The following is a 25,231-nucleotide window of genomic DNA, read 5'->3' on the forward strand; positions in this document are numbered from 1 at the left end:
GATTGCTGAATACCCAGGGACAGAGAAGAAGATTTTTAAAGAAATGCATCTTCAATATATGATCAATAGAGCCCCACCCTAACTAATAATTTTGGTAAAGAACTCAATGTTTATTACATTCATGCCAACAGTTTAACTGTTTGATGTCCAGGAGTAAAGAATATTTTTTAACATTGCTTCAATTTTGATGGTTTTAACCCCACTCTTCAGGCCCCAGGGGGGCAGGGATCATGAAATTCACAAATTTTGTTTCCCTATGCCATATGCTATAATTGGTTGAAATTGGTTCAGTAGTTTCAGAGAAGAAGCTGAAAATGTTCAAATGTTAACACACGACGACAGACAAAAATAGATAGTTATAGGTCACTTGATCGAGTGGCTCAGGTGACCTAATAAAATAAGAGTTAGAAAATATCAGTCAAACCTCTCATGTTCTCCTACCCACTGCTTTCAAAATAAGTCAACAGACAACTTTGACATCACAGTTAGAATTTATTTTTTACCAATCCCGCATATATATCATTACTAGGGATGTCAATTTTACTCTGACAGCTTAGTCGAATAGTCAGAGGCTTTAGTCGAATGATAGTCGAGTACTCGTTGAAATTTAAATTAATTTTTCATGTCATTTTTCCTGCTAGCCTGCCTGTACAATATATTTTATTAAATCTACGCTATCACCATTATACAACGAATTATTGAATCATTAACATTTACGTAGTAATAAATATATGTATCCAATGTATTTGATTTCAAATATAATATTTACTGCACATTTTATCTATATACAGAATATCAAACGCTCGCATTTATCCTTTCTTTTCATGTTGCTAGTACTGATTTCTTACCTGAAGCCATTTGAATGTGTATTGTCAGTGACCCATGATTGTTAAACAATTAAAGCGCAACTCATTTAAAAACAAAGAGAGCTTGCGATAAATTTTAATAACGAGATTTTTTGCAAACAATCAATACAATTTGAAAATGATTGATATTAATTTCAGAAAGAAACACCTTGAAATTAAGCTAATAACTGTCCCTCAATTTACATGTATTTACAAATATGTAAAAGCTGTTTAATTATCCTTCATTAATTGATGGTTGCAATATACGAGGTCTTATGGAATTGCAGGTTGAAACTTTACAATTGATCTGACATGTTTTAAAGTATGCCAATGCATGTTTGCTGAACAAAAAAAAAATCCTTTGAACAATTAAGGAAGACTGGTTAAGCTTTCCCTGAGTTTTACGCACGAGAACACTGAACACTGATAGGTTAATAAATGAACTGAGCAGATCCAATTTTTTACCTTGAATTTAAGATTACTATTAAGTAGCAAATTTTTAACGAATAACCGACTAAAAAAATTTTAGTCGATAGTTGTTATGATCGAACGATAGTCGAGTACTCGAATATTCGTAGACATCCCTAATCATTACATATATGAGTTATCTCACTTACAACATTTCCATCTAAAAGGAAACAACACAGTTGTCACCCTGCATGCTCACTTGCATTATTTTATTGTCATCTGAAGGGAGACACAGTTGTCACACTGCGCATGAGGGAAACATCACGAATTGTCTTCCAGTATGTGACATGCACTAAACCAATCAGATTGACTGTATTATAATAGGAGAAAAAGGTTTACACAACTTTAAGATCTGATATTAAAATAAGTACCTTGAGAGCTGCCCTAGAGTAAATAGGAACACCATCATCATATTTTCCTGTCAGAATACCCCCTGCTAAAGGTGACCAGGTGATTGTGCCAACACCTGTTAAGAAAAAAAAAATGTAATGAAAAATTGTCAACATCAACAACATGAAAACCATAACATTACTAGTACCGGTATATTGTTACATAACAAAGCTCACTGTAACAAATCTAAGTCATAGAAATAAAGCCAAGATATATACATAAACATTATTAAGATTACATGGTAAATAATGATCCTTTGAATGATCTATTAAAACCAATAACTAGATCAGGAGGGACTTACCAAAATATTTTTAAACAATCTTACCTTTACTTTTTTAGGAGACAAAACTTTCAAACTGTTTGACCAAATGTCTTAGCATTTTGTTCTATTAAGTTTCAACCCCCCCCCCCCCCCCAAACCCCCTTGGAAAAAAAAATTAAATTAGCCATGACCTTGAATATAATCTGTCCTTGCCTCTAATATAGAAATGTGATGTAAAGTGCCTTCAGTAATATATTAAAGGATTGAACATGTACATGTATTACCAATTTTGTGGTACAATTCTGGCATGGCTATTTCCACCTTGTCTCGTTGAAATAAGTGATATTCTGCCTGTTCAGCAATGGCAGGAATGAGATTGAACTGCCTTGCTACAGAGTACGCCTCCTGCATGAGCAAAGGAAATTTAAAAAAAAGAAAAGAAATTGATTATTTTTCAACCAGGAATATTCTACGCTCTACTATGATAGTGAATTAATTTTTTAAAAAGTTCTTTTGTTTTTGAGTAATAAAAATTCTTAAAAGATCAATCATTCAAATTAAGGACATACGCAACATACTTTGAACTTTATTGTCTTTTCCCCTGGAGTTGAAGAGTTCCAATACTTAAAGGAACTGTGTGCTACATTTTAATGTCTATATATGCTGTTGTACACTTCTTGTAAAACAAGTATGGATAAAAAAAACATCTAGAATATATGTCTAGAAATTTTTGTATATTTTTCTTTGAATTATACAAGAATTTTCATCAATTAATATCTTTTCAAAACCCCTGGTAATGCATGCTTATTTTTTGTCTACGAACATCTGATTGCACTATAATCTTAAATTAAGAATATCTTGAAAAATTATCAGTAGGTAAGGTACGTTAAGTATGTCCTTAAATTAAAGCCTTGCATTGAAATCAATATGTCTTTTTATATGTAAATTCTGGTATTATCAAGTAGGTTAACACTCTTTCTAATGAGGAAGAAATTTGGTCTATATTTACATGTACTTACAAATGAATTTCTATGCAATGATTAAAATCTTTGTTTAATTGTATAAAAGATACTCAATCCAGATCATTATTCCAGTCTCACTTTCCACAGCTGTGGAACTTGCAGTTTTTTTTCCCCAAATTGATTTGAGATATTATCGGGTTTTAATTGTTTTGGAGACTACCTGTAATCACTTACCATGATTTCCGTAGGCGACCACCTTGAAGTTCCCCAGTACATTGCCCAGCCTTGATTGATTACAAATGTAAAAGCCCTAACTATCTCTGCAAGGATAAAGGACAAGCCATTTTAATTAAAACTAAAGGTGTAAATCAATGGTATATTAACTATGGTGCAAACTCCAAGAAAAAACTTTTGATTGCTGTTGATCGACCTGTAGTTACTGTATGTATGCAATAGACAGCATGGCTACTGAAAAAAAAAATTATACCCAACATAAAACTCACTAGAAACTAGATATCATCCAGGACTAAACAGTAGGGTCACATTAGTTACCATAACCTTATTCTCTTGGTCTTCTCATCAATTATTCACAAAATTATGTTGATATTTAAAAACATTGTAATGTACATTTCATACACAATTTGCATTTATAGCTGACTTACTTTTATATAATCGGAATGTGTGTTATATTTCTACAAATAGTTACTGTTAAATAATAAAGGCTGGTATGTTAATTGGCTAATCTTAAGGGAAAGGCATTAATGCCTAGAGGAGGAGTCTGGATATTGCAATTGAAGCCTTGAGAGCCATAGACAATTTGTGCAGAAATTGACCACCCTCCATCCTCCCCAACACTTTCTGGCTCTGCTTAGGGCTGATCATTGTTTAAATCTATGGGAATCATAAGCCCCCTAAGTACTAGAGGTCAATTCCCAAAGGCATTCATTTTTGAAATTGTCTGCCCTCAAAGGTTAGTTTTGCTTATGCTCTGTAGTCTTTGTATTTGTATTGTATTGTATTGTTTATTACCAAGAACCATACAGTTCATAGGTTTAAAGTATATACATAAATCAATTTGTACATTATATATATATAACATTTCATTATCATTTGTATATTAAGTAAAGCAGGATCATAGTAAAGGATCTTACATACTATTCATTCTTGGTTCACGGAGCAGACAAAAGCACCATGATATAAATTAGTCCATAAAGCAAAAAGCACCATAATAAAAGTTGGTAATACATGTAGTAATAGTGAGGATAATCTCGTTATATCAATGTGAGTTAACTTCTGCTCTCAATCTTGTACATTTATAAAGATATTTTCCTAGTTTACATAACTGTTACATTTTTTGTCGACAACAATTGAACAAGTTTAAAGGTAGATGGTTTTTGGTGATAATATTTCTTAATATACTCTTTTGTAACATCGGAAAAAAACGGACAAACCAGAATAAAATGATACTCGTCTTCAACTTGTGACATTGAACAAAATTTGCACAATCTTTCTATTCTAGGAATATTAAAAAATCTCCCTCGTTCTATCTCTAGTTGGTGAGAAGATAGACGATATTGACTGATATGTTGTACATATTTTTGTGATATTGATTTTGTTAAATATAATTGTAAATTAAAACTATCGCTTAAATACCTATACAAAATACACTTAGGGGAAGCTTCAAAATTACTTCGTGCTTCTTGTATGAACATGTCATCCAATCTTTGTTTCACCTCAAACAAAAAAAGTTTTTCATTTAGGTAGTCTTTACAGTTCCATATATAACCAAAGCCTAAAGTATCAACAAGATCTTTTATATGTGACAGCCAACAAGGAAAAGTATTTGATTCACACACATCTAACATTTCTTGGTATATATTTCTTAAAATGCAATTATCACTATTTTTTAACTTTAACCAATACTTCAGCATTCTAATTTTTCTGTTCCATTGTAATGGTTTCCGACCTAGTATTGTGTCCCATCGTACTATACTGTATATTGATCTAGTGGACTAGTTTAGATGCTCATAGAATCAGCCCCTAGTCACTTCATGTTTGCTTAAATCATTGAATGATTGAAGCTAGGACACACTTGTATCTTTGACCTTTAAATCTTGCCATTTGACTGCAAGACACTCATTTCAAAGAATGTTTATAGTTTTAGTCATCACTCTTGGTAGGGTTTATAAAATTTAAGGTTGTATAGTACCTGAATCATCATGACATTGACATATCAATCTGGACATTAGTCCTTTACCTTTGACTGATTGATACCTCTACTAGTGTCTTTTTTTTTATAATTACTAATGTAGTGAATATGAAATCTCTACACTGAAAATTGCTTGAGTTATCATGTCACATGGACATGCTGACTGGACTGTAAACAGCATGCAGGCACATAAAGTGATAACAATAGACAAACCATATTTTACAGGACCCTTACAGTCACAACAGTTCAGGTTTTAATAAAAATGTGTATGCTATTAGAGAAGCATGAATTGAAATTGCTAAAAATTCTACTGTGTGCCACTACTTATATTATAGTATCGTCAGCTCATTTATATTTTTTTTCCCTACTTATTTTGTCTTCTTTTATATATATATATATATATATATATATATATATATATATATATATATATATATATATATATATAAATCTCTTTAGAATATACACATGTATATATTTTTTCAATGTTATGTAATTAATATTTACTTGTAACATGTATGACTTGACCTGTATTGTGGAGAGGACTTATATAGGCAGTGCCTGCTGTCCAATCCAGTTATGTTTAATCATAATAAAATATTGTTTAAATTAATTATAGAATTGTCAATAGTACTTAAAATACTGTATGTGTACTTAAAAAAGCAGACTTCATATTTTAGCATCTTTGGCGCAGACAACGATAAGCTAATTCAAGAATACCACTAAAAATTACAAATGAATACAATGCATGGTGCAGAAATCTGTATACTAATTCATGGTTATATCAACCACTCTGTATCTCATCAATGCACTAAATTTTGAATACATTAATATATATGTATAGTACCTTCCATAGGAGTGTGAGGATCAGGTTTATTAGCAAACACAATATCAACATAGTCTAACTGTAGCCTGTCTAAGGAACCCTTCAGTCCTGTAAACAAACACACATCATGACATTAGAGTATAGTAGTATGCCATATACATGACCAAAAAAAAAATCAAAGAATTCTAGACTCTTTGGGTTGTTACACATTGTAATTAAAACCTACCTTCAATGATATGCTTCCTTGACAAACCTCGCTCTGTTTCTGCCCTAGCAAAAAAAGTGAAGAAAAAAAATTGATGAAGTCAGAAAAAAAAATTACAGGTTATCAATTTTAAAATCAAAGTACTGATAATACTGGTAGATCAAAAGAAATTGCTATGCAGTTTTGGCAACAATTAAAATCATTCACTGATCTTTGACAGTACATAACATCTGAATGAATTTCTATAAAATTTAACCCCAATTTTTTTTAAATACAGACAAGTTGGTATTGATGACTTCCAGGAAACCTTTATATAACTTTGGATATTTGGATCTTACTTTCCACCCCAATAGAGTTTGGTGGATATGATGTAACTTGATCTTCTCCATGCTTTTTTCTTCAGGATCTTTCCCAAGGTGATCTCTGCTCTGAAAAATAGTGTACAAAGATAACATATCAGGATTTCTACGTTATTATATTTCTTCTGTCTACATGTAATAAACATTTGAAGCTGAACCTGTTCTCACTACATTCGCATGATCTGCAACAATTTAAAAAAATGTTTGAACAAGTAATTAATCTTCACATTCTGCAAGATATATTTAATGAAAACAGTAATCACTTGTGTAAACATATAAAAAAAAAGAAGATATTTTATATATAAACTGCAATCAATATACAGCCTACATTTTTCTTGGGAGAAAAGCTTATAAATGATTAAAATAAAATAAATGTACAATTATTTTGGCCTCTTTCCTCATGCGCGGATCTAATGGGGGATCTAATGGGTGGAGGGAGGGGGTTAAATTTGTAAAGTAAGGAAAAGATTACCATGGACATATATATTTATGCTAAGGAAAGCAAATTGACCCCTACCCCCACTCCATCCCCCCCCCCTTCCCAAAGAAATAGGTTTATCAGGGTTCAGTGATTCATTTTGAAAATGGTTATGATGGGTCCAAAGGACCCCTTTTAATGACAACAATGAGTCCCGTGCCAAAATCAATGCGTCCAAATCCAAGAGTACCATATATTAGATGTTACAGAGGAAATTCTGGTGAAATAAAAAAGGGTATTGCACGAAAGTGCAAACGTTTTATTGTAGCTGTGGGTGATTTATACTTTCACTATCAATTGTCCAAGTAAGAGTACATGACTTTATGTCATAAAAATAATATATTGTCCACTGTGCACTTTGGTTCTATTTTCAGATCGTACATTGTACTATCAGTCATAAAATGCACAGAAGCAGAATGAAGTAAAAAAAAAAATTTAAGAAGAGATGACAAATAGTCAGAAATAGAAATGATTAAATTTTATACTTCTTAGCTTGTAAGAAAAAAACGAAAAAAAAAAACAATGATACAGGTTACAGCTTAAATACAAAGGTATAGTATTCACTTCAGAAACGTTCCACGGTATAGACATAATCAGTGATAATCGAACTATGCTATCTAACTCTCAAATATTTTCTGATAATTGCTTTTAACTGCAGTTGTGAAATCTGACCTGTTGTTGGCAACCTTATACCTGTTAAAATCGTTCATGCATATCGCTTAGCACGTGGATATGATGCAATCGGTCAAGTTTTGAATCAGATTATACCGAAATAATTTAAAGTAGTACATGTCCTTCTATAAATTTATTGCGTCCATTGGGATGCACATTTATTTAAATAATGCGTCCTGGGCAAAATTTGTGCTTAATTTACGCAGGACGCACACCAAAATGAATCACTGAGGGTTTGGACAAGTTGTTTACTTTTTTGAAGCTTGTCAAAAAAATTTGTCTTGGATTTTTTTCAATGGTTATGGACCCCTCCTGGAAAAAAAAAATCCTGTATCCACGCATGATACTTACTGTGTACAAGTAGAGTATACCAGTTTTAATTCCTTGAAAAAGACCGATACATATAATCATAGGTATTTCTATAAAAAACTAATTAAGCGCAATTACATCTTAAACAAAAAAAACTTTTATCATCCAGAACACTATTTCATAGTACATGTGTAATTTGTATCATTTAGTAATTTCTATTTGTAATAGCATGCTTAAGAAAAAATATCAATGTTAGAAATGGATAAAATGGTTTAATAGCAATAAATGTACTGGCATCATAGTCACGGGGCATGTCTCCTCACAGGCAAATAGCCACAGTTAGAAAACACACATGGTCCTGTGCAATAAAATAAATTAATCTATTCGTATTTCTAGAAAATGGCAGGAAGTTCTACTAAATATGATTTTTCAACTACAAATTCTAATGGACATTAGCCCATACCTATCACATACACTGTAATCTTATACAGAGCTCTCACTTCATGCATATTACAAGAGCTAACTCCTTGCATGCGTACACCTGGCCATGCATTACATTGTGTGGTGCAATTTTTTTTTTGGGTGATGACAGTAGGCAAAAATTGTTCCGAAGTGTTGAGCAGTGAATTTGACATTCTTACCCATCACTAGCTTCCTGCATAGCCTCGAAAGCAGAGGGTGGTAAATCTGGGTTGTCGTGTTTGCTATACAGACAACAAAGGTTTGAAATGTATATGATGTAAACACAGAAATGAAATTTAAGCGTCAATTTATCACTCAAGCCCCTGCCCTTGAGGCACCATTTAAAATTCAACCCTTGATCCTCAAGATGTCCTTTGTTGGGTTTATAGTGAAAGCTATGTTTAGCAACTTATAATACAAAAATAGGTCAACATAATACAGTTCACATAAAAAAATAAAAATACAAAGACAAAAATTCCTTTTTAGAGGCCAATTCCAATGCATATATTCTATTGAAGAAGTATGCACAACCTATGATAAAATGTACTTGTTGCACAAAATTAATATGTCTAATTTGATGAAAATCTACTTTGTACTTTAATTTGCAAGGAATGTATATCATTGGCTATGAATTTTTATATAACAATACTAACTGCATTCAAAATCTGTGGCCTTCCAACATTCAATATAATTGTTGTATACAAAACTAAAAATAGATAAATGCAGGTCTAAGGAGAACTCATTTAACACATGGGGAGTATACATACTAGGTTGATTCACTGAAAGAACTCAAATCCAGAGTTTTCTATAAATGGACTTACTTTCCTGCCGCATACACCTCAGCTGTGTCGAAAAAATTGATTCCACTTTCATATGCTAAAGTAAGTATTTCTTCTGCCACCTAAAAAATATAGAATTTATTTATTTCAGTTGTGATTTTAAAACACAAATCCAAGTAAAATCAATCATTACTCTACATTTATAGATGTATAAGTTATATAAGAATATTTGTTTGAGGTACACAATTCACTAGATACACATACTTGCAGCCCCAGTCATAACAAGAGATGTTTGTGACCCCCCCCCCCCCCCAAAAAAAATAATTTGAATTCTTCTAAGTCCAAGGGGCATAACTCTGTCAAAAATTGCTCGACCATACCCAAAACAATACTTGACCTAGATATTCTTATGATAAATCTGTATACCAAATTTCATTTCAGTATGTGCTATCTCTGCTAGGAAAATGTACAGAAACTGCAAATAATTGGAATTTTTCTAAGTCCAAGGAGCATAACTCTGTCAAAAATTGCTCGATGGTACCCAAAACGAAACTTGACCTAGATATTCTTATGATATATCTGTATCCCAAATTTCATTTCAGTATGTGCAACCTCTGTTAAGAAAATGAACGGAATCTTGGTGGACCCACAGACAGACCAACAGACCGACCGACCGACAGACAGCAGCTAAGCAATATGCCCTCCCTTCTTCGAAGGGGGGGCATAATTAAAACAGTCCCAAATTTAAAGATATGTACTGGTATGTTCAACACTCCAAATCCTTCATAGGTATATATTCCTTCCTCCTCTTATAATGATGTTCATGTAGATTACAGTCAAGTTGGCATCTGGCTCTGGGACCGTAAAACTTAGACAAGCTCACTTTTTGATCTCAGTCTCACTTTTACAAAGTAATTAAAAGTGGAAAAGTGAGACTGAGATCAATTTGAGCTCAACTCAGTTTTATGGCTCCAGAGCCAAGTAATGCAGAGTAAGGTTTGTCATAAGTACCCAGGCCCCTTCGGTGCAGGTGGGGTCAGAATAGGGATTCAACTTTTCCCATAAAATATCTTTGTCAGATCAGCAATGTCATGTTCAAATTTATCTTCAAGTATACTTATGTTGTTAAGATCTATATTTTGTTTCAGTTTTAACAGCTAGGAAGCAAAAGGAAGATTAGTGTAGAGTAGGTTTCAATGTTTTTAAATAGGAATATTAGACTTCTTTAAGAACAAGAGTTTGGTGGTCATACATATAATATAGTTATAATATGTATATAATTTTCAATTTATGCATTCTTTGGCTTAATTCAACACCTCAAGAAAGGGTTTCTTTCCAAATTCATTTGCCTGTAAAAGAGAGAGGAGCTAGGAAACACAGGTGAAAGTGGGTCCTTTAGGATTCTGTTAAACAAGTAAAAGTGAACATATTAGAGTAAGAGTACTTGTCAGGATCTATTCCTGACCTAAGCATGAAATTCAAAATACTTAATATGATTTTCTTCTTTATGAAGTTTTATGTTGATGTGGATTTTTGTGATAGTGGCTTTTACTGTACAGGAATTAATATTATGAGTTTGTTAAAAAAGAGCTTATTAAGAATTCTTTCAAAACTATGAATAAAGCTACTAGCTGCTTCTAGTACTTCATGAATAAATCAAAAGATTATTTTGAAATAATGTTGCACATGTACAATGACAATTTTATGGTATATCCTAAATACCAACACCATTATGAAAGATTCATGGTATCAATGGCTATATATCTGTCATGATATGTTAAAACCCTATAATAAAATGTATATGTAAAGTTTACACATAAAGACTTTATACTAAAACAAAGGATTCATGTTTTATTCACAGGTCTGAAAGAGCTTTATCATGCAGGACAAATACTGAAATTTTAATATCTATTTTCCAATATACAACAACAGCTCTGATCATTGAGATGCTGATATTAAGGAAGAAAGCCTATATATTACTTTAACATTTCGTAGATTGAAATTCAGCTCCCCACATTCTCTGCCCACGCACAGAAGAGTCCAGGACCCCATAAATCAAAGAACATGATGAAGAAAAATGAATGCTTTAACATTCTGGGCTAAATATATATGATTTTTTACGAGTAATCCATCACAATCCATCATCAGTTTAGTTTAGCTGCTTTAATACATTACTATACATTTATTATAAGGTGAAAATCTATACATCTCCACAAAGCCTTGTCAGCAAGTTCAGTATGGGTAATCAAATGTTTCCAATCAATACACACTACATAGAAGATTTCAGTCTTGTCTTGTCTGTTTTCTTATTGATTTGTGGCATCCTATGGACTTCAGATTTTCAGCTTTATATGAATTATAATTGTCACAAATTCTGACCCCTTTTAGTCATTACATTTGTTTTAGGTACATGTATACTGATTCTTCTTACTACATGTACATGGTCTTCGGAAATCAACACTCTGAAATATGATGGACTGAGTGTCTCAAACATTTAAAAGTTTTTAACAAATGTGTCTTGCTTTCTTTCTCCTTTTTTCTGTAATTTTTCAACCCATGATTCACTCCATAATCTACAGAATCAAACACTCATAAAACCCCTGGAAATCATAATAATCTTGAATCTTACAAAATAAAAGATAACTTCCATATTATTTATAATAGTAAATTACTGCATGTTCCAGAATCCTACATGCCTGTTAAATATTGAACTCTTGTGTGGCCTCATTAAAACTCACAGGGACCAAAGTTTGAAAATTTAATTTCCATGCACTTTTGGTATTCATATCATTTTGCCAATATGATTCTTAAATTGAGAAGAACTTAAGTATATACATCTTATTCAACATGTATGTATTTTTCATCTCTTTGGAAGGATCAAACCCTTCATTGCAATATGAATCTCTTTAACCAATGATACATAGTGAAACTAACCAAGTATAGTTTTGAGGAAGATATGAAAACAACAAGAGGCCAATGGGCCACATCGCTCACCTGAGTAACTTTGGCCATGCTGTTCTTTACCAGATTTCCCCCCTTGTAATACCTATTGTGGCTCCGCCCTACCCCCAGGGGTCATGATTTGAACAATTTAGAATCTACACTAACCCAGGATGTTTCCAAATAAGTTTCCGCTTTTCTGGTCCAGTGGTTCTTGAAAAAAAGATTTTAAAAGATTTTTCCTATATATTTCAATGTAAAACTTGGATTCCCTATTGTGGCCCCGCCCTACCCCTGGGGGTCATGATTTGAACAATGGATGCTTCCACTTAAGTTTCAGCTTTTCTGGCCCAGTGGTTCCTGAGAAGAAGATTTTAAAAGACTTTTCCTATATATTTCAATGTAAAACTTGGATTCCCTATTGTGGCTCCACCCTACCCCCAGGGGTCATGATTTGAATAATTTAGATTCTACACTACCCCAGGATGCTTCCATATAAGTTTCAGCTTTTCTGGCCCAGTGGTTCTTGAGAAGAAGATTTTAAAAGAATTTTCCTATATATTTCAATGTAAAACTTGGATTCCCTATTGTGGCCCCGCCCTACCCCTGGGGGTCATGATTTGAACAATTTAGATTCTACACTATCCCAGGATGCTTCCATGTAAGTTTCAGCTTCTCTGGCCCAGTGGTTCTTGAGAAGAAGATTTTTTAATGACCCCACCATATTTTTGTCTTTTCTTGATCATCTCCCCTTATAAGGGGACTTGGCCCTTTATTTTAACAATTTACACTCCCTTTCACCCAAGGATACTTTGTACCAAGTTTGGTTAAAATTGGCCCAGTGGTTCTTGAGAAGAAGTTGAAAATGTGAAAAGTTTACAGACGGATGGACAGACGGACGGACGGACGACGGACAACAGGTGATCAGAAAAACTCACTTGAGCTTTCAGCTCAGGTGAGCTAAAAAAATTATAGACTCACTGTACACAATACTACCTTGTGAGAATTAAAGTACCAAAATCATTACACACTGCTCATTTTGCTTTCACAATTAAGGATCAAATCCAATTTCTTCAACTTAAGCAGGAAAATACAAATACAGTCAAACCTCATTATCTTGAACTCAATGGGACTGAGAAAAAACTTTGAGATATCTGAGGATTCGAGATATCCAGGGTAAAATACTTGAATAATTGAGACTTGCAAATCACTTCGATATATCCATAGTATTTGAGATATCAGTGTTCAAGATATCGAAGTTCAACTGTACATTGCATAATTATATGCATTTCAAAACTCTACTAAAAGAATCTCTACATTTCAGCTCAATTTCAAGCATTAATATTTTTTAATACTACTTAACAATAAATCACATACATGTATATTCAGACATTCTTTCAAGTTTGTCTTATTCTAAAATACTTCTTCATACATTATGCATGTAGGTTTTACACCAGGGCCTCACAGCTCTATGGTATTAATTAATTGACATGAAATTGCTTTAAAGCAAGGACTGTTCCAGGCTCTGGATCAATAAAGTAAGCCTTAACACTGGCTAGTAGGAAAATTGGCTTAATGAAATTTCATTAGTGAGTTAGCTTGATCAAAATACAAATAGATATCAAGCTTCACACATAAGGAAAGTTTTCCCCAGGCAACTTCAGTCCAAAAACTTAGTTTTGAACATGTCAATAAAACAAGGCATTAATTAGTGTACTATGGGGCATTCCTATAACTACATGACAAAACATATTTGCTCAACATAGCTGCATAACAATTTCTTTATTTTTCCACAATAAAGTGAACAATTTCATACTGAATTTTTAAGTTTTTATTCCCTAGAATAATCCTATAAAGTCATATTATATACATTGTAAACATTACTAGAGAAATTTTTGATCTTAATATTCTATTGATTACATGAACATGTATTTGCAAATTCAGAACTTTGGATTAATTAGTTTATACAGAGCAAAGAAAAAGGAGAATGAATTAAGATTGCATCCCTATTTCAGAGCTGTAACAAGTAAACGACAGAGAGGCAGTTGGGAGTACAGTAAAACCTCGTTATCTTGAACTCAATGGAACCAAGAAAAAACTTTGAATAATATGATGATTCGAGATATCAAGTGTAAAATACTTAAAAAGAATAAGTGGTTGGAACTTCCAAACCATTCAATATATCCATGGTATTCAAGATACATGTATCAGTGTTTGAGATACCAACGATCAACTGTATTTATAATTGCACAATTTAGTGTAAAAATCTAGTCCTGCAGTTTTAGGGGAAATTATGATTATCCATATTTCAATTTTTTTAGTATATCCCTTTTGGAGTTGCATGACACACACATAGCTTTTCCTTTGAATATAGTTTAACTTGCTTTGCCAAAACAAGAGGCCCATGAACCACAACCCTCACATGAGTCACCTTGCCCTGCTGTCCTTTAGAACCAAATATTTTGATTATCTTTCCTTGAAAAAAGGCCTGACCCATCATTTGTATGGTAAACACTTGAAACCCCTTCACCCAAGGATGCTTTGAGGTAAGTTTAACTGAAATGGCCTCATGGTTTTGAAGAAGTTAAAAATGTGCAAAGTATACAGACAATTAACTCACAACACATGAAAGATAATAAAAGACACACAAAAGAGGGACAGATGGATGCTGGACTCACAATTGACATTTTGAGCCTTTGGCTAAGGTGAGCTAAAAAGCTTTGTCTTAAGTATGACCGAAATTCATCAAGTGGTTCTGGTGAATTTTGTTAAATATATGAAGCCATTGGCAAACAACAGAACAGTTCAAGATTTGGTCAGATATGCTTATTTTAGCCTCTAACCCATTTTAGCTAAAAAAAGAAAATATCTTTATAATAAGATGTAAAACTTTACATATTTATGTAACCTAACAGCAAAGTTTATTTATGCCCAAATGTCTATTCTAATGAATGGAATAAGAAATACACTGCAAACTATTGACAACAGGGATGAACAATTAATATACTCCTGTCACAAGCCCCCACATAATAAAATAAAGTTTCACCTCATCTGTAACTTGTCCACCAAATGTCACCCACGTTCCTGTAAAGAAAAGTAAAATAAATCACTAATGGGAATTCAAGTCCCTTCAGAAACTGGCAAAATGTCACTCTTCATATCAGTTTTTCTAAAACAATTGTCAAACCCTATCAAAACTATACTCTGTATTACAATTCTTAGATTTATTAAAATGTACATGTATACTGTTATATAATTTTTCCGAGACTCTATATTAGTTTGATGCAATGCTTCAATATATTTTAAAATCAAGCTATTTTTTTTAAGGGATGCAAAGTTTATTGTAAACTTCAGAACCTTATGCTTGACACCTCTAAAAGAATTTGAACCATGTAAAACCCCTTCCCTCAACTTACATTCTTCAAAAGTATCAGAAAATGCTTCTAAATACCTAGAATTAAATTTGATGTACTTTAACTAGAATCCAACAAATAGCATCAACAAAATGCTTAGGAATTTAATCATATCAGATTCTTAGGAGGCTCTAATGCCACCTTAATTTCTTTTTCTCTCAATCTTAGAACTGGAAACTGAACTTCTGGGAGATATTCAGAGAAGTATCAGCACTTATCTTTTCACTAATGACCTAAAAAATTGTTTGCTATTCTTTGAGAATTTGGCATAGTGAATTATAAATACACCTCCTTAATGACAAATGGAAGAGGTCTAAAAATAGATTTGTTCTGATATTTTCCAGAATGGAATCAGGTATTTGCAAACATCATTATTGCAAAAAGAAAAAAAAATAACCTTAAATAATGTTCCATGGTAAAACAACTTTTGAAACAATTAAGTCAATGGTTCACAGAATTCAGAATGTGATGCCTTTCTCACACCTGTATTTAGCTTGGGTTATTGACTGTAATTAGCATAATATGTTACAAAAAAATTAATTCTGAGACAGTTCATTACTAGCACAACATGACATCCCATCATTCAATAGGATGTTATAGAAAATCAGAGAATGGTCAAAGATTTTTTTTTTTAACATGAACTGAAATGCAGAATGTTATATAGAAAGCTTGAACAGTTTTCACTTCATGGGGATATAAGCATGCATGGAAGCACTAAACATTAGCTAACAGACAAAATTAGTTTGTGAACAAATGTATTACACTCTACTCTAAAACACCTTGGCATTTAGCTGTGCTGTGAAGAAAGAAACCAGCTGTTTCAGGAAAAAAGCTAACAAGAATTTTTTATAAGAATCTGAGTAATTACTTATGACATAAATGAACATTGTAAATGGTGTGACATCAGTGAAAAACATACAATAAACACTAATGATTCTCCAGTGTTCAGCTAAGAGATTGGTATCTGTGTCCTATCTCCAAACAATGTCAATAAAATGCAAGTATATGTGAATTATATCTTGATTTGGTAATATACTGCTCTACTAGATCAAACGAAATGGCTCAGTGCTGAAGCCAATTCTCAGTAAAAATAGATGCAATACACACTGATGCAATCTTTCTGAGTTGTAGTATTTTCTATCATTTTTACTCTGGCCACCTAACTTAAGTTCAACTTACTCTGGCCACCTAACTTAAGTTCAACTTACTCTGCCCCAATAACTAGTTTAACCTACTCTGCCCACCTAACTAAGTTCAACTTACCGGTACTAATACTCTGACCACCTAATTAGTTCAACTTTACTCTGGCTACTAACTAGTTCAACAGAAATTTTAGGTAATATGGGTAACATTCTCCAGATTCCTGAACTAGATGTCCTGAATCATGCTAAACAACACACAAGTCCTTAATCATGAATTATACAATTCCTCTTTGGCAAAAACTTACCCTTTATAACATATCATATTCATGTTGAGTTGAATAATTATAAATTTGTTATTTGAAGTTTACATCAAAATCTTACTTCATTCATTATATATCTTTTTAATTGCATGCTGGTTCAATAGTTGTCAGCTTTCAGAAAGCTTAATGCATTATTTAGATGTCTTGGTATTTAGCATTGGCATTTTTAGAGAGGGTGAGGAGATCACTAAAATTGAGAATCGCTAACAATTAGTTCTGCATTTGGAGGTTATTGAAATCTTTTTAGGCATCACAAAATAACTTAATTATTTCTTACTAAAATTAAATATTAAATTTTAAGGACAAATTGCTAAAAATTCCATTTATAAATGGTAGATATGCCATACTGTTGATCACAATACTGTTACATGTCAAACAGTTAATCATACATGCATAATCATACAATATCACTCCTATAAGTTGATTAAAATTTTATACTGCTTATCACACATTTAATATCATTGCTATAATAAGACTAAATATGTTGATCAGATATGATTCTGTTATTCAAATTCAACTGCAGCCTTGGTGGAAGTTTTGGCCATAAAAGATACCCACTTCAAAATGATCTCAAATATTTTGGTGCACAAAACTGCTTACTTAATTTATTAGTGTTCTTACTGAAAATCAACAACAGGTAGATAACAGATAAAATATATTATATTTTTAAATATTTACATTTGCTGTGTTTTTCTACTAAGCCAAAAATTGATTTGAAAGTCATTTATGTGTATACTCACATGTAGAAATATACACGGTGAAACTCGCGCTAAAGTGACGTCACAATGAGGCTACAGAGACGTAAATAAAAATGTAACGATATAGGGCAGCAAGAAATTCAAATATTGAGTATATTATTGGTGCTTTTAAACTTAATTGTAAAATGCAAATATAAGGAATGTTTTTAAGTTTTGTGTGAATTATTGGTGTGTTAATCACACAGACTTGCACGTAGGCATATTTTTCATGAAGCGCTAGCGCAATTCTGACATGAAATATGCCTACTTGACAAGTCTGTGTGATTTACACACCAATAACTCACACAAAACTTAAAAACATTCCTTAAATATATTTTGTTTCATTTTTTTTTCAAAATGTACATTTTCATACCGGTATCTTAAATGAACAATCTGCATACTATACATGCACCATTGATAAGATGCTTATTAAATTATAAAAACTTAAAAAAAAAAAAAATAAAAACTGATATTAATCTTATAAATTTATTTAAGAGCACAAATCATCTGATGCTATAAATTGCCACACTGTAAGGACTTGCAGAGGCCACTTAAGAAACACTTAAAAGTGAAGAGCAGGGTGAAATCTGGAAATAAGCCACTATGCAATGAAGAATTCCTCTGGAAATAATTAAACCACTATGTTCAGTCTTATCTTATAGCAATCAAATTGAGTATGTAAAGCTTATAAATTTGTATATATCATTGATAGTTACCATTCCTCAGTTCTCTTCCAGAGTACATTATTAATTAAAATATTTTCTTGAGCAGTAACAATTCCGAAGAAGCTATACCTCTCTCAAATGCAGTGCAAGGACATGTATGTAGTCTAACATTCTGACGGTTTTTGTGAGTGAGGTAATACAGAAAGTAGAACACAGATGGACAAGTGCAGAAAACAAAATTAAATTAGAAAAGTAAATTTAATAATTAAATAAATTGTGCTAACTTTATCAGTCATCAGATTTTTTTTTTTTTTTTTCCGATGTCTTAGTTTTTTTTAAAATCATTTTAAAATTCAAAGAAACAGCTTTGAGAAGAAATCACTAAATATTTGCCAAATAAATTTGAGAAAACAATGTTTTTTTTCTTAACATGTAGGATTGATGACCACCAAAGATCAGTTGATGTTTATAAAACCAACATCAAAGCATACCAAGCAAGAAAGCTTTATAGAGGAAGTTCTTAAACTAGGCAGTTCAGAGACATAGTGAAATAAAATATAAACAAGGCACCAGTCAGATTCAAAACAGATGTTCTAACCTGGATATAGAATCTTCTATATTTCATTTCACTCTCAAAAGTAACACATTCTTAGAAATTACGTTTTGAGGTATCATATTCATTATATCCGACATTACATATATAAAAAAAAAAATTCTAATCAATGATAGCAAAATTTGTTTTCTCTCTAGCTCTCTAGATTATTTTTCATTTATATCTGATTTGTTTTGGTTTTTGTTTGTTTGTTTGTTTTTTTATTTATTTATTTTATTTTTTTTTTGGGGGGGGGGGGGGGGTGCCTAATTAAATTAACAGAATTGATTGTTACCCTCCATTTACTGCATCTGAGGTTAGAGGGTATCTTAATGCAACACTAAAGTAATATAACACTATTCTGTCAATCATGCTCTTAGTGTGTGCAAGTTTCCACATGTGCAACATTATACTCTATCGAATGCACATGTACATGGATGCATGTGTACATGCATGTGTAATACTACTCTGTCCTGTCAAAAAAAGCTCTATTTTGCCTGGGACTCCTTTTCAACAAGACCATGCACTACTATCTGAGCTTGTGGGATTGGGGAATTTAAAGAATTGACATTGAAACTGAAGTATGATATATGATAGGGTTGAAACCATAGACTCACTTCAACATATCCCCGATATTTGACCTATTGGTGTTGCAGATACTGAAGTTCAACTGCGTTACAAGTAAATGTATACGAGATTTGTATGTATGACATCATCGTGACATAAAGAGTATGTATATAGGGATTGAGATTTGTTATAAGAAATGCGGCACTAATACATGTAAGTACTTTGGCAGCTGACGGTAAGTTACACAAACATGTACCTTGGCACCTGGTCAGGTGTTCTTTGGCACCTACCTGAGTGTCTTGGAGTTTTTGAGAACCACTACAAAGATAGGTGATAATAAACACTCACCCAGTCCTAGAGATGATACACGCAGTCCAGACTTCCCCAAGTTTCTAAAAATATAAAGGAGATGGGTGAACATGACGAGCGATAAGCCTAAAGTGTGACAAACATGAAGATGAAAAATTAAATTTCAATTATATCAAAATTTTCCTTGATATTTCGTCTAACATTAAAATATACTTTATGTAAAATCTCTACAATTTGCAAATATCCCTCAAAGATTGAAATTATTTGCCTGTGAAATATTAGACACGCACTAAAGCGGGCAAAAAGAGTCATTTTCTCATACTATAACACTATTTTTCGATATGAGTGGGTCTTCGCTCCACCTTTTTGAAAGTTAATCCTCAAAGTCTGCATAAAAATATACATTTTTTGGTTATCAAAAATATGGAGCAATGACCCACTATACCTTAAAAATATACTATTATGACATAACATTCGCATCTTTTCAAGAAATACTTGAAGTCCATTAAGTCAAGGGTCATATCACAAACATGATTTAAATGCCACTGTTCGTCAGGGCCTGTGTAGTCTAGTGGTTAGCGTGCTAGTCTCGAAAGAAAATGATACTCAGGATTTTTATTGCTAGGGTTCGAACCCCACGAATACCACATTAATTTTTTTAATAAACGAATAAATTTTGTAGAGAAAATTTTCCTCAGAAAAGGTTTGTTTATCACAATTTCATAAATTTCAATAATGAGAACTTTACTCTAAATATTAAATTCACAAACTGAACATGATTTTTTTATTTCTGAAGCTATAGGCTTTCTGCACGCTATGTTCGCCCATCTCCTTTGTTATATAAAAAGATGCGGAGATTTGTTTTTACTTTTCTTTTTCTCTTTTTGCAATGTTCAAGAAGAAAGTCTTGATATTATTTGAATAAAATCAGAAGATGCTCACAACTTGTACTTGCAAATTATTAAGAATTAATAAGTAAGCTTGTAAAGCTAAATTTTATAAATTCTTTTAATTTTTACAAAATCATCAAATATCTGACATTACCTGTATATAAAGTTTATTCAAAGCATTACCAAGTTAAGTCAAAGCATTACCTGTACGTCACAAGTGAGCTGGAGCTTGAACTGCTCATTTTTCGACTGCTCATGCTCACAATGGGAGCTTCCAACGCATGGAGTGGGGCAGAAATGGCAAATGCCCTACTACACTGAAATTAAAATTGAAGTTAATGAAAAACATTTTATGTAGAAAAAGAAGGGGATTTATAAATCTCGATTATAATTTCATTATATCAGAATATTTAACTTCCTGGTAATACAAATTGTGGAATAATACTGGAAATTTGGCAAGAAAAAAAATAATAGAAAAAAAATCAAAATTGATGCAGCAGTCACCAAACATGAGTTATGCATATTGTTTAACCAATAAAAGAAAAAAAAACCCAATCAATCAAAAAAAATCTTTATTCATTTAACTACCTTAAAAATAGCATTACTTACCATTTATAATCTACAGTAGATATCAATATCACAACTATCAAAGACTTCTACGTAATCTTCAAAGCAATATCTTATCACTTGCTTCAAAATCATATTTTATCAATATCAAATCCAATCCATGTTCAATTTAACACCATTAAGCCCCAAGAAAAATACACCAGCTGCAAATCAATGCGAAATATTTCCTCAGAAATAAAATTCCGTCATTCGACAAATCTAAGGCCGAAGGAATATGAGAAAGAAGAGGAAAATCTTTTGATTAACACATATTGAAGTCGCTGCCAAAGAGATGCCAATATTTGTCTGTGTTGTGATTGGTATAAATCAGGCCAATGATAGATAGACAGCAGCTGAATCCCACCGAAATAAACACTAATTCTAAATCCAGCTCTCCCTTGTGAAAGTTACAAACAGTTGATCCTCCTATTCTTAGAAATGGTTTTTTGTTTACCCCTACAGATGTCGAGGTAGCGATTCACTGGTTCACTCGGTAAGGAAAACCTTAAATTAGCAACAGACAATACTGCTGGGTAATTATAGATAGGATTAACAAGTAGTTGGGTAATCACTGTACTGATTGTAACAGATTAACTGCTTCCAAACCAAACAGGCTCCCAAATTACCAATCAATACAAAATCTCTATTGATAAAAACATAGGAGAAGTCATCCATTTGGCAACTTAATAACTGTTCCATTACTAAGAGAAAAACAAAGTTAAACTTTGAGAATCCTTTTCTCACAGAAACTTTGAACACATTTCAGAAGCAATTATCAATGAAGATTTTCCTTTTCTAAATACTGGGAAAAACACCGTTTGTACATGTTAACTGGCATTGACCTAGCTTCACTGAATTAGCCTTTGCTAATTATGTTATAGTTAAATTTACCAGAGTGAGTAGATTTGGAAATTGAAAATAATCAGAAATTCACCATATCGTTAATGTTGATTGGCATTGACCTTAATATTCATTGAAATATGTGGCCTTCTATCACTTCTTTGTGATAGTTTGCCAGTAGATATCAAAAATGAAAATCATTAGAAAATCACTATTGGTGATTAAATGACTGATGAAAATGATCACCATTTTACTGGGAAATATAATCAAACTGCTATAAAATCCTTATTGCATCTGTTTATTTCTGATAGGCAACTTCTGACTTAATCTATAGATGAAACAAACCAACATTATTAAAGTTTACCTACACCAAACAGATACATTATAGTTTCTTATAAAAAAAATAGCAATGTCCAATTGTAGCCATGGCAACCAAAGCGAACATTATATTGTCACATCATGATCATGTAAAGTTACTAATTCTAATATTTTTAATACTCTTTTAAAAAAAATTACTTCAAATTCATGTTTACTATCCACATGAATATAAACTCAGAAAAATTTCTGCAATTTAATGCAAATATACTCAATACTTGTGCATGCCTAACAGTTTCTACATAAGGGTAAATGCTACACTCAGCAACACTAAAACACCTATAATGAATGATAAGTCTCTGGTTAAAATTTCAATCTGTTTTTCATAGTTTGCTCACAGAAAAATTTACAGTAACCTGGTGGCACATCAATTACAGAAGCAGCCTTTAAGTATTGGTTAGCCATCAGGGATATGGCTGTTTTGGCAGCTCTTTAACAATAAAAGATTACTCACAGAATTCTTCCGGTGAAAACAAATTAAATATGACAGCATAAAAAGTATGGATTTCTATCATAGAGTAGGAACCTTTAATGAATACACAGATCCACAGTCTTCTTTGATGTTTCTCTTCCAAAACTATCATCAATCAAATGTATTTATTTACATGTTTAAGACCTAAGTCAAAGGAGCATATTGTACCTAATCATTTACTAGTGGAGATCATAGTGCTCATTACTAAGAGTAGGTAATTACTCCAGGGAATCTGCCAATATTGTTTAGTATACTTCATCTGACTTGCGTCAATATTGACCTTGACATGGACAAGAAAGATACATGTACTTCTGGGACTTTCTTGGAAGCAATAGTTTAGGCTCAAAATACCCCCTTTTATCTTTTTTTCTTGTGCTTTTAATCATGTTAGACATGTACAAAATGAAAATATACTGCATGAAGATTAAAATATTTGAGTGGGTTTATCAGGAGAATTTTAATAAATTTCCTTCCTATCAATCCTTTGACAGAATGCAAATGCACTTTATAATACAGCTTCAAATTCCACTCTGCTTTAAAGCAATATTTTATCAGTTGTATATCAAATTAGTTTTATCCTGGTTTGCAAATTGAAGTTCAATAAACCTACAGTTTTTTCACTACTGAATACACCTGCAATGATTGAAGTCAATAGATCGTTTGTCTAATTTTCTCTTCACATACAAAGTATGAACTTATTTCACAAGCAAAACCAAAAACATCAAAAACAGAATAATATTTATACAATTTACATCTTTCCAAATTCTGTGATATGATTGGCAAGTGATATAAAGATGGCCTCAAATATGCCTGATTTACATTTAAGATACATGTATAAGCAAACTAACAAGCATGAATGCCTACAAGATTGTCTTGTACCTCTGCATCAGACATGACAGCTGCAATTTGTTCGCTGCTCGCTAGTGATAGTATTATGATTTTAGGTAATCTTTACAGGATTATATTAGACGTTTTGGTGCCATATACATGATAGTCTGAAATGAAAGGTGGCCGAACTAATGTATAACAGTTTTCCCTACAATGAAAATAATATTTTACACGTAAAGAGCAAACTATAACTGAATTGAAAGCATGTTGCTAAATTCAAACCCCATTCTAAGACTATTACATACAACCTTTAAACTTGATTATACATGTAAATGTATTTGATTTAAACCACATCCATTTCCCCTCTATTAAATTTCTGCTGTGTAAAACTAAGTTTTTAATTTTTGCTTAGGCCTCTGAAATCATCATATGCTGATATAGTAAATGAAATATACTTTCAATTTTTTTTTCCTACAATAATTTTCAGTTTTTACATCAGCCAACTGGCATAAAGCTAGTAGGTTAAATTTCAAGGTCAAAGTAATGAAGTCAAAAATCATAGTATATTTGGAAATGTCTTGTCACAGGCAATTCACATGTGAAATATGAAAGCCCTATTTCTTCTCATTCAAAAGTTATGAGCAAGGTAAATGTAATGTAAAATTTTTTTGAAAAGTAGGTCAAACTTCAAGGTCATGAGGTCAAAAATCTTAGTATATTTGGAAAGGTCTTGTCACTGGTAATGTACATGTGAAATATGAAAGGCCTATCTTTTCTCATTCAAAAGTTATGAACCAAGGTTAAATTTTGGTACAGTAGACTGACAGATGGACAGACTGAGAGATGAATGAGATTTAATGTCCCTTCACTCCCAGTTTCTTCTGGAGGAAAATTTATGACCAAATTTAAAATTTAAGATAAGTTATAAGGTCAAACTTCTAGGTGAAGATCATGAAGTTGGAAATTATAGTTCTTTCTGAAATGTGTTAAATTGTCACAGGTACTCAGTAATATACAGGAAAAAAGATGAAAGCCCAATGTTCTCTCATTCAAAAGTTACTATCAATGTTAAAAATTCTGAAAAGTTCTGAAGGCTAAACTTGAAGTTAAGGTCACAAGGTCAAAAACCAAGGTATATTTGGAAAGATCTTGTAACAGCTTATGCACATATTTAACATGAAGGCCCTATCTACTCTCATTCAAAACTTATCACCAATGTCAAATATTTGAAAAGTAGGTCAAACTTCAACAGCAAAGGCACAGGGTCAAAAATCATAGTATATTTGGAAAGGTCTTGTCACACGCAATG

General features: G+C 32.2%; 1 protein-coding gene across 2 annotated transcripts in view; it reads right to left on the reverse strand.

Annotated features, from left to right (window-relative positions):
* LOC133205519 (voltage-gated potassium channel subunit beta-2-like) overlaps nucleotides 1-23,999 on the reverse strand; it is a 30,700-nt gene extending 6,701 nt beyond the window's left edge. Inside the window, exons 1-12 of one of the 2 annotated variants that reach the window (XM_061341348.1) lie at nucleotides 23,959-23,999; nucleotides 21,006-21,118; nucleotides 19,951-19,994; nucleotides 15,213-15,250; nucleotides 9,269-9,348; nucleotides 8,627-8,689; nucleotides 6,506-6,595; nucleotides 6,189-6,232; nucleotides 5,984-6,070; nucleotides 3,162-3,247; nucleotides 2,250-2,370; nucleotides 1,685-1,779 (exon numbers count right to left, since the gene is read on the reverse strand). In XM_061341348.1, the coding sequence (XP_061197332.1) occupies nucleotides 1,685-1,779; nucleotides 2,250-2,370; nucleotides 3,162-3,247; nucleotides 5,984-6,070; nucleotides 6,189-6,232; nucleotides 6,506-6,595; nucleotides 8,627-8,689; nucleotides 9,269-9,348; nucleotides 15,213-15,250; nucleotides 19,951-19,994; nucleotides 21,006-21,118; nucleotides 23,959-23,988 (891 nt within the window). In that variant the 5' untranslated portion in view covers nucleotides 23,989-23,999. Of the gene's footprint in view, nucleotides 1-1,684; nucleotides 1,780-2,249; nucleotides 2,371-3,161; nucleotides 3,248-5,983; nucleotides 6,071-6,188; nucleotides 6,233-6,505; nucleotides 6,596-8,626; nucleotides 8,690-9,268; nucleotides 9,349-15,212; nucleotides 15,251-19,950; nucleotides 19,995-21,005; nucleotides 21,119-21,410; nucleotides 21,868-23,958 lie in introns of those variants that run through there. The other variant, XM_061341349.1, reaches the window with a different exon arrangement.
* Nucleotides 24,000-25,231: the final 1,232 nt, after the last annotated feature.

The sequence above is a fragment of the Saccostrea echinata genome, unplaced genomic scaffold, assembly GCF_033153115.1.
Source record: "Saccostrea echinata isolate AGI-Se365-2 ecotype Australia unplaced genomic scaffold, CSIRO_AGI_Sech_v1 ptg000054l, whole genome shotgun sequence".
Lineage (NCBI taxonomy): Eukaryota > Metazoa > Mollusca > Bivalvia > Ostreida > Ostreidae > Saccostrea > Saccostrea echinata.